This window comes from Homalodisca vitripennis, chromosome 7 (assembly GCF_021130785.1).
Source record: "Homalodisca vitripennis isolate AUS2020 chromosome 7, UT_GWSS_2.1, whole genome shotgun sequence".
Classification (NCBI taxonomy): domain Eukaryota; kingdom Metazoa; phylum Arthropoda; class Insecta; order Hemiptera; family Cicadellidae; genus Homalodisca; species Homalodisca vitripennis.
Window position 1 is genome coordinate 16,823,433 of NC_060213.1, and position 11,107 is coordinate 16,834,539.

General features: G+C 30.8%; 1 protein-coding gene across 1 annotated transcript; it reads right to left on the reverse strand.

The window, feature by feature from the left end:
• Nucleotides 1-290: 290 nt before the first annotated feature.
• LOC124366931 (transcription elongation factor 1 homolog) lies at nucleotides 291-8,798 on the reverse strand. The gene is made up of 4 exons (XM_046823539.1): nucleotides 8,670-8,798; nucleotides 4,260-4,379; nucleotides 2,247-2,429; nucleotides 291-464 (listed from the first exon to the last, which is right to left on the reverse strand). Exons 2-3 carry the CDS (start codon nucleotides 4,373-4,375, stop codon nucleotides 2,297-2,299), a joined length of 249 nt encoding a protein of 82 aa, XP_046679495.1. The 5' UTR covers nucleotides 4,376-4,379; nucleotides 8,670-8,798; the 3' UTR covers nucleotides 291-464; nucleotides 2,247-2,296.
• Nucleotides 8,799-11,107: the final 2,309 nt, after the last annotated feature.

Genomic DNA, 11,107 nt, shown 5'->3' on the forward strand with positions numbered 1-11,107 from the left:
GCAAGCTGTTGTACGTTTTTTTCTGATTTGGATTTGTCCACAGTACAAAACCACAGTTGCTCCACAGTAGTTTGGATTTCTGTTGATACAGAACTTTCTGTTGTAATTATATGGCTAAAGTTTTGAAAATCCATACACAACTGGATACTCACTTTTGGAGATTGCATAAAATGGAACTCACCCTGTATTGGGAAGGCAAATCTTCCCAATACAAATCTTTGCAATACGAAGCAAATCTTGACAATGATCTAAATGACACAGGGAATATTAAAAAATACACAGCATAAAAATAAATGTGTCAAACGTAAAATTTATTATCTAATCTATACAATAAAAAATTGTAATAAAAATTTTATCCATATAATGCCTTAATTATTAAGACAGACAACATCTAATAATAAACAAATTTAATATAAACACTATAAATGATGGAACTGGCCCATTTCTCATTCATCAATCAGGACCTGGAAAAAGTGAAAGTCAGTCAGTAACATTATAAATAGTCCTACACTTTATCAGCCACTAAATGTTATACTGTGTTATGGGCCTTTAACATACTTTTCAAATACAGTGGCACTGAAAAAAGAATAATGTTAACACAATCAGTATTATTAAAGTCACAATTAAGTAGAATTCCTTTTTTTTTATTGAATAGATCAAAAGATTTCAATATCACTTCAGCTACCTTAGGCTAAAGGAGTAATTCTAAAGTTGTTAGCTTTCTAAGTGAGAGCACTTATTATGAAAGTGTCCTAGGATAATTTTGAAACGGAAGTAGGCATATTTTAGGAACATACTATTTCAGGCTTTACGCACAATATAAAATTGCACATAGACTAATAGATTCTTGCCAAGAACACACAAATCCAATAAAAGTTAAATCCCTCAAAAACGAAACATTTCACTATTTTGCCAACCAACTCATTGTCCTAGTCAGAAATCAGAAATTTATTGTCACGTAACGTTACACAATTGTAGTAGATAAGATCTACAATGAACAGGTGACTTGTTAATAATAGTTTAAAATATACTTATCCTAAAAAAAATTATAAACATAATTAATAATTCATTGATAAATAATCAATATTAATCACACAATCAGTGATCCAGTGTGTGTTGTGGGTTTTTTTTATCTTTTCAATATTTTATAATAAAGTACTTTGAAATATTAGTATTGGAATCAGTTGAAACGAGTAGCGGTATCGACAATCAGTTTATATCAAACAGCTGATCATATTTAACAAACACATTCTTTTATTAATTACTAACATGTGTTTACTATAAAGCATTTCTAATTGGAATTTTGACAACTTTAAAGGCCAGTTAAGAGGATGGGGCTCTGAGTTAGGAGAGAAAAATCTGTTCTTAATTCTGTCCTCTAGGACAAAAGATAAAACTATGTACCAAGTTTCATATCTCTATCTTTGATTAGTTTTGCTGGCCTGTCATGAGTTTTTTTTATCAGTCAGTCATGACTTCTTTTATGAGCCCACTTTGACCATAAACTGTCACGTCATCCCTTTTTATATTTATAGATTTCATTTCATGGTATACATTTTTAGCAATCCTTGTTAAAATGCTGCACACTAAATTATAAAATCAGGACCGGTACAAATGGAATTACTACAATTAATGTTTGTACACTAAGAAAATCTGCCATTACTCATTTTGCTATACCAGTTACAATTCATAACAAATTATGTCATCAAATCAATACGTTCAAAAATAAGTTTTGTAATAAATTGTAAAATTGGATTCTTTAGTATACATTTTGTACCTTAGACGACATGAATATAGTGATACTATGGTACAGAAGTATGTAATAGATTTTGTTTCCAGAGCTTGTAGTAATAAGAAAATTTTCGTTTCAAAGTAAATTATTCAATGAAACTTTAACACATATAAAAGATTATCTTATCAAATTGAAAAGCACTTAGGTAATATTATAACGCCATTCAATATTGGTTGTATACATCTATTTTCACAAAAGACTAATATGATTAACATTTTTTTCTCTTATATTTTTGTTCTAAATTTATTTCAACTTAAGATAAACACCATTGCATGGCCAACCTCTGAGCACATTGTTTAAGAATAGTACAAAGTCAAGCAGTGTTACGAATTGACAAGCAGTCACAAGTAAAGAGGTAACAGATTAATACGTGGTAGTGAACTAGATATGTACGCAATGATTATATAGAATTCATAATTACTAAAATATTATTTATATTGAATTTAATTTTTACCTCTTATAAGATTGCACACACAGTAGAGAACATAGTCCGGCTAGGCTGTTTCAGTTTGCAGTTTCACATGCATCTATCCAGTCATTATAAACATCAATTGGCTCAGATAAAAAGTTTATCGTTGTCTGAAAGTCTTCTAGACAAACTCGACAGGTTATCCTTGCCGAATTACGTCCTTTGTCCCTAAGAACACATAACATAAAAAAATTTAGAATAGTACACAAACATCCATTCAAAAAAGACTTACCTAAAGCCCAGAGCATTTATTTCTCAAACTAGGAAAACGTGAATTGAACATCATGTTAAAAATGGCAAACAGTGTTTTAATTAATATTAAACAATCATGATGATCCATAATGTACTTTACTTATCATTTCAAAATCTTTACATTAAAAATAATGGAAACATAGCTCAATATTAACACTTATCATGATACGTAATGGTCTCCATCATCCTACTACATTTCCGTACACTTCCTGCTGACATTAAAGGGTTAAAAACAGTTCAGGAACTATTTAGTAATTATAAATCATTTCATGAGTTATGGTACATGGCGCATGCAAAATGTCTCTTAAACTACATACTAAGTGAGGAATGTCTCACAAGACTTTAATTTTTGCTCTCACATTGAAGTGGCAATTCCATACAACTTAAGCACAATTTCAGAGATTCCTGCTTGACGGTGTTTGTGCTTGCATTGCAACTGTCACATAGTATATCTTTGTATATTAAAATAAAAGATAAAAAAGACAACTAATTAAGGTACCAGAGTATATTGTGCCAAACTGGGATGGATGCACTACATTTAACCCCCCACCACTGCTACGATAAACTGAAATTGCTTGTTTACCGTATAAAATAAAACCTGTTCTTGTTTAAACAATACATTCAGAGAGAAAGTGGAAAGGATTCAGACATTGACTCTTGCTTTGCTTTTCCATAAGCCTTCCTTAGCACATTTTCTATGAAGATCAAATAATAGCTATGTTGTTTATGAGTTTAACTCAATATTCGAATTGAATTAACTCTTCCAACCATATACATTAAGTGTAGAAAACGTGGTTGCTTCGCTGTGCTTTGGGATCATGCAAAGTACAGCTACAAATGTATATAACAATACCTTTTCAAATTACATCCGGATTGCTTTATGCGTTGAGAGAGCGATCAGTTTAGGACATAACTTAGGCTGAGGTTTTCACAGATCTGTAAAAGGATTTTGACTGCGTTTGATACAGCCATTTACATTGAAAAGAGTTTAATGTACATGGAAATATAGACAAGATATATCTCTATTAAATCAAACCAATGACAACATAAAAAAATAAGTTTTAAGACTTATTTCAATGAAGGTCGCATTGTGTATGGTATTATGGACTGCTCAAATAGCATACAAATTATTCCATCACTCTGTAAGGTGCAAATATGACAAACGTGGAGAAAATTCTAGGATGGTAAAAGAAATCTATTTTAAAAAATCAGCTGTTTCATCAGCTTGAAATACAACAGTTTCCTGCCTTCAAATCCAGAGTACATAAAAACAAGAACATTCATCCTTTCACTGTAAAAACTTACAACTATACAATCCAAAAGACTGAGATTAATTTTAACAGTTTAATTATATAAAACAAAATCTTACTGACTTAAAATTCAAACAGGTACTTTCAAATTTATAGACCAGCCGCACAGTTCAGTAAACAAAACTATAACCTTTTCATTTCCTGGAACAACATTGTGTTTTCTAGTGTTTCATAGTAAAAACTTCTTAATATTCTCATCCAATCCTTAATATTTTCTTCTAATTATGAATTAGAAGAAAATATAACAAATACAATGAAAAACGTAACTAGAAAAAATTATGTGCGCCACCTAAATGGATACTCATGGACAAATGAAGATGTTTGGTACCTCATGATAAATCACAATCATGTATCCTAATATGTGATCTTTGGAGACACTTAAAAGTAATTAGAATACATTACCACGCTTAGCAAAGCAATTGATTGAAACACTTACATCTTCACCTCACATGATTTCTCATGATTGCAAAATGGGCAGTTGAATTGAATGTCCAAAGGCTCAATTGCTTTTCGTTTTGGAGGAGGCTTTCTTTTACTCTTGCGCCGTCCCATACTCCTGTAAAAACAATTGAAAATTGATACTGTGATAATTTGCTTCCAGTTTAGTTTTGAATGGTACAGCACAATTGCTTCAATGTTAAAGACAAAATCTGTTAATTAGGCCTACTTGTAAATCTATTATTGTGTTTGGAGAAATGTGGGGGTAAAACACGGAAGTACAACAAAGCGACGCACCAGCTGAACGGGCAGCGAGACTCTGCAATCACGTTATCTACTAGACCGCTCGACTTTGGCCTCTGTCTGAGGATGGGGAGGAGTTTGCGATAAGACAATTCCTGTTTTATTTTGACGAAATATTGTTCTACACTAATCTAGTAATTAGTAGAAGCAAAATGTCAAATAACGATTCATGTCTGGGTGTGGTCGGTGTAATCCCAAAGTACCGCAATTTGAATCGCATTGAACACAAGTGTACAGATCTGTTGTAATAATAAATCTTTATATTAAACTGGATAGCTAATTTTGTGATGACAGAAAGGTCAAAGCCACAGTACAGTGTTAGAATCTGTACATGGTTCTTGCCAGTTGTGCTAATTGACTCCTAATGCATTTTCACTTGTAATCTATTCTGCGAGTATAGTAGTAAACATTACTACAAACATATTTATGGTGTACACCTAATTAAATAAATGGATGAACAAAAATATACAGTTTTTATTTTAGGGTGGATTGTACAGCCACATTTGGGTTCATGAAAATAATCACATCTCCATTATTGTATAAATTCAGTCAAAAATATAAATTATTATCCCTCGAGAGAGTAAATATCAGTAAAATAGCAAAATTCTACAAGGTCTGATCACGAACCCGAATGCTTGAGGTCTAAAATATAAACTCCCATAATCAGATCTATACAAATTGATTGATTGGTCTGTGCCAGAATTTCACCTGGCAGGGAGGATTAATATAGTCCATTATCTACAAATACCTTGACTGTCCTACTCTTTATTCACACTTCTTTACATTTAGAATGTATATATATATATATATATATATTATACTATTAGTATATTATTATAGTAGTTATATTTCTGTATGAATGACATTGTGGATGACAAGTAAATTGTAGTTTGTGCATAAATGCCTTAATAACCTGTGTAGTATTATACCCATTCTCCTGTTATGCCTTGTATAATATCCTTTTCTTTTATTTCAACTGATCTTTAAACCAAAAAGATAGCTATCTGATAGATACATGACAAATAGAAACTTTGCTCTTATAAAATAATATTTCAATAAAAGGCTTCCAGTTGGTAAAACAAACTTGCACAAGGTTTAAATTCTACTAATATCAAAGTTAAATCCCACACAGTATAAAAATGTTTTAAATAGTGTGCTGTAGTGTGTGTTTTTTTATAGTGTGCTTAATAGCTCTATAAAAGAATTTGAATTCTTTAATACTTTTTTGAAAATGCTCTGCCTAATGTTGAAATACAGTCTCCCATTCCCCAGAAACACTGATTCCCTTGGGTCTAATGGACTAGGCTCTTAGGAATATAACATACTTTTCTAATATGTTATTAAATTTAGTGCAATGTACGATTTGTTGTCAAAAATGTCTTCTGAAATTTAAAGTTACCTAATCTATACATTGAGAAATTGTTAAAAGTGGCTTTTAGATAGTTTTAGGGCAACAAGGCTAAAGCAAATATTATCAAAACCTTACTTATAATTGCTGCAGTATAATAAGCGTCCAACACTCGAGTGACCAATAATATCGAAACATCAATTAGAAGGATTTAAGTGCTGACAGACATGTTTGTTTGCCCTGTTAAGTAAAATTGTAACTGCCCAATTATAAATAAAGCTGTATTGTTTATATAATCTAAAATGTATATATTTCTTTGACATATAAAACTATAGCTTCACAGTAATACAATCTTAAAACGTAATCTATAACATAGTACAGTTCGACATTCTTGTTCCAAAGTAATTTAAACCATGTGTGTGGTATTTATGTAATGTCCGCTAGAAATGGGATATACTGTTGTTTGTCAATACCTATTACAAAATAATATGTTGAGTTATTACGTTCCTGTGACCTGTTTACCGTGGTAGCATGTTAATAAACAAAAATTTAACTAACTCAATACAATGTAACATAGACTAATAAATTTATAAACGGGTTCATTCAAATTTAACTATACAACACAATTATTGGGTACCAAGAAGTCCTTATCTACTTTTTGTTATAGGCTATACATAAGTACATATTATAAATATAAATAGTTAAAGATTAAGACTTTAACAAGCACTCGCATTATATGAGCTTCAATTTGGGTTAGTACCCAAGTAGAAAGGATAGTTCTCAAGGGATGTTTTTCTTGTTCCACCAGAAGTGCGAGGCCATCAAAGCCTGCACTGATGGCAAGGGACGATTTTGATCATTATTTTCCTGACTGTAGATCATGTCCCAAATCATCTAACTCCTCCGACGTCAGATCACGTAAGATTTAGGTTGTGATCTAAGATCGAGAAAGTACTGATTGAAAATGCTTCTGGCCAATAGGGCAGGCTTCGGCACCACCCTGTATTGCTGACAAAAAAAAAATCCCTTGAGTACCGAAAAATTCAAGCTCAGATCACGTAAGTCCTTGTAAAGGTTATGTTTAACTTAGTTACTTCTAGTACCACATTTACGATAACCTAATCTAAACCGTAGTAATATTTCCATTGCCTCATTACTTACACGAAATGGCCTTGGCTGTTACTAGCTATCGGGTAATCCAAAACCAAAAAATCATTATGAAAACAAATCAGTCAGCCTCAGCTGTAACTGAAACAAACAGTATCCCGGTAATAGGTTACTACTGAATTACCTGTTACTGACACTAACAATGCAGAACTGTAATGGTAGCAAGTGCAGTGGTTATGCACTTGTTGTATTTGTGTCAGACATGTTTATCGTTCAAACAATATAAAGTAAATAAATGTTATACTGTTTTTTTATTTTTTTTTTTTTTTTTTGTTATATTTTATAAAGGGTAGGGTACGATAAGCGGACCTGGTTTTTTATATCGAAGAATGTAATCATCGATACCTAACATTCACATCTCAAATCCCAGACTATCAATCGATATAAAAGTATCTATAGTCCTCAATAACAATCATATGAAATTAAAATATGAATTTAATATTCACAGTGACCTAACATAGGCTATTATTATAACAAAAATTAGGAAAACTGAAGACAACCATATTTGCTCCTCTCACATTATAGTTGTTTCTTCCCAACAAATTTCACATAATGGGTTTTCCGGTACGAGTCCAACATGTTGAAGACACGAAAAACATGTCATCACCTTTCAAAGCAATGTTGTGTAGTTTTCTAAAATTGACTGCAATTTTTAATAATCAAATGTTACTTATGTAAAATTGAAATATTACCCCAAGTGTACTATTTGAAAGAGTTTACAGCTGTTGATATAGATTATTTAAGTTAATTGTTCAAAATAATTAATCACTACCGATTGACTATAGTCAATCACACACACACATATATCGATACATCTGTGTGGTATATCGATGGTTATGATTAAGTAATATCATTTGCCAATTTCAATATAAAACAACGGGTCCCGCTTATCGTACACTACCCTTTATAAATAATATCCTAAATGGATTTTTATTCACCATAACATTAATAATTTTTATACAGTAATTTAAAATACAACGTAATTAAAATATAACGTAATTTGGTATAAGTAGTATTGTAGGTAGGATATTTTACTCATGCAGCCTTTATATGTATTTCAATGCAATATTTTTCAGCCAAGACGATTTATATGCTTCAGTAAATAAATTCTACCAGTTTCTTCTTATTAGAATCACATATTTAATTTATAAACAAACACTCTAATAATTATGAAATGTTATTTTTGTGAGGTCTTTCGTGTTTCAAAGAACAGAACACATCATCAGACATCTGAGTTCATCTTGCTTATCAGAGTGTTTGTTTATAAATTAAGTATGCTTCAGTGAACTTTAGTTTTCTATATTATAGCCTAGAACACATTAACAGCAATGCATATTTGTCTAAAAAGTCATTAATTAAAATCAATTATAATTAATAAACTATTATACCTGGATTTTAATGATGAGTTTTATAATTTACATACAATTCAGAGCTGTTTATTTTATTAAAGAAACATAAACTAGGATGATGATGCATAGCCGGGAGAGGTTATGTTCTACAATGTATACCAACAAATTATGGGTTGATGTAAACAATTTTAACAGAATATTTCTTAGGTTTATAGAAGCCTTCTTTCTCATTCTTACTTACCAATTTTTGAATTACACGCAAGTAAAAATGACTTTAAATCACTTCTTTTTCCAGACAAACACCGACAAGCGTCAGCTATGTTTGTTTCATTGTTTGTTTGGTATTGCATTGCGCAAGATGCAAATTTGCTATCACAAACATGCCATAGGCCATAGAGTAAAGGATTAAACACGTACACCTTTTTTGTGTGTGTAAATACAGGCCAAAGAGTATGAAACGAAAAATGAGTATGAAACGAGTCCAAGCTAAGTAGTCTAAATAAAATGTTCATAATACACAATAAAACATGAATAAATTACGCTAATAACATTTATGAAGACTGTAAAGAACGTAATGAATGATTAATAGTATTAGTTTATTTTGCTCAGCCTATATTTTGACATTCAGTATCCAACTAGCGCTTAATGCTTATTAGCATCTTATTAGAAAGAAAGAGTTGTGACCCGGTTACCATTTGTGGGTTAACCGGTCCTGATATAGACTTAATTTTTTCTATCAAAACGCTTCATATTACTTTTCTTCATAAAAATACACTCTTCTGTGGCTGTGTTCAATGTAATTATTTGTTAAATCTTGTGATATGTTATATTTTGTTATTATGTATGTCGTTACATTATTTTTTCTTTTTATGGAGATTAATTTTACCGAATACTACTCCAATTTAAATAATTATTTCTAAATTCGATTTATGGTGCATGGTAAAGTATAATTTTCGGGTTTTTCATCAGCTGAATGTGAAGAGAATACGGGAAAAATTGCCACCCAAATACAAGATGAATAACCCTTTCAGTGCTTCCTTGCAACTTTGAAATTACAATAATTTGTAATCATAACTATTAGAGTATGTGTGTCTGCGCCAGATCTGTCAGTAGTACTAATGTGGAACGAGACTCATTCTTCGAAATACTACTTACCAAGGTACTAATTATCAAAATTCTGATCAAAAATGATTGAGTTGTTAAGAATTACAGTTTTAAAGGTAAAAATTGAAAGGGTTGATCTTTTCATATTTTGATCACTATTATTCTCATGTTTATACGTCTTATAACTACTATGAAAATACGTTTCGAGAAAAAACAAAAAGATATATCTCTTTTTAAATTGTCTATATAATTTATTAAAGAATAATGTTCAAATAGGTGTACTGAACAGAAAATTTCACTGTAAACGGACTGTAATTCCACGTCGTAAAACTGTCGGGGGCAATTTCCTTACCTATTTCATGGACACAGCAGTCCACGGTTCCGTCCTGGAACCCATTGTCCGACTCACGAGTTTTCTTTTGACGAGGGTTTGACAAGGGATCGTACTCACACACTGCAGTACTTGAACGGGTCTTTCTAGATCTAGAGTTGTAAGAGAAAATAGTAATCACATGACATTCTTTAATAACATTACTGCATATCAATGGTATATATTTATTTCCATACAAGGAGACTGCACATTATTTATCTCAATAGCTAATACACAGCAAACAAATAAACCTCCAGCAGGTTTGTTGAATCTGTTCACTTTATCCCACCATAAGAACCACACGCACTTAATATTGTATACTAGCTCAGTAGATTACACTCTTTTTACTAGAATATTTGTGCGGTATATTTGAAAAAATTCATTAATCAATGGATACAATTTTGATAGTGCTTATGTATATAAAATAAGATACATAACCATATATACCATATATGGTATATGTATTTATATTACCATCAAGTAATATTTATACAATTTTACGTTATTTTTACCTTATTATGTTTAACTATACAATTATAGTATTCAATTTATTCAAAAACATTAAATTGGTAATATTAATTATTAATGTTTAATGAAAAAGATCCTTGATAATCTGCTAATGTTAATATTGTTGATTAAATATGTGGCAGTTGTACGTGTTACAAATTAGCAACAAACACGCAATTTGTATTAGTTGCTTGTTAGCAGTGTATACAAATTTGGTAAATGTGTGTTGTGGCCTATTTCCACAAGTCAAAGGAAAATAAATAAAGTAGTTAAATATCTATATCTCTAAAATTGCGTATTTATATTGGATCTTTGAATATTTGATTAATGTTTTGTCCTAGAGATTTGTACGATATCGATGCAGTATATATCATACCCCCATTTAAATTTAATCGGTAATTCAACATCTTAGAAACCCAGGTAATGAGAGAGAGGAATAAATACTTGTGTAAGTTATATGTCTATACTCTGAGTTACTATGCAATTTAATCATCCACGATTTTGGTATGAGAAAATTAGTCCTGCTATAATTTAAATACTAAACCATAAACAGTTATAACTCTCCAACTAAATACATTACTATAGAAAACTAATAACACATTTTAGAAAATGTTTGGTTTTAAAATGTGTTTAACTGTTATATTAGACCTATGAGTGAGAAGAAGAACTAGAATATTCAATAAGACCAATTTTAGCCA

Coding starts and splice junctions, on each gene's coding strand:
- LOC124366931 (XM_046823539.1), bottom strand. CDS start 4,375: ATGGGACGGCGCAAGAGTAAAAGAAAGCCTCCTCCAAAACGAAAAGCA. Junction 2,430..4,259: donor AAATCATGTGAGGTGAAGAT/GTAAGTGTTTCA, acceptor ATGTGTTCTTAG/GGACAAAGGACGTAATTCGG.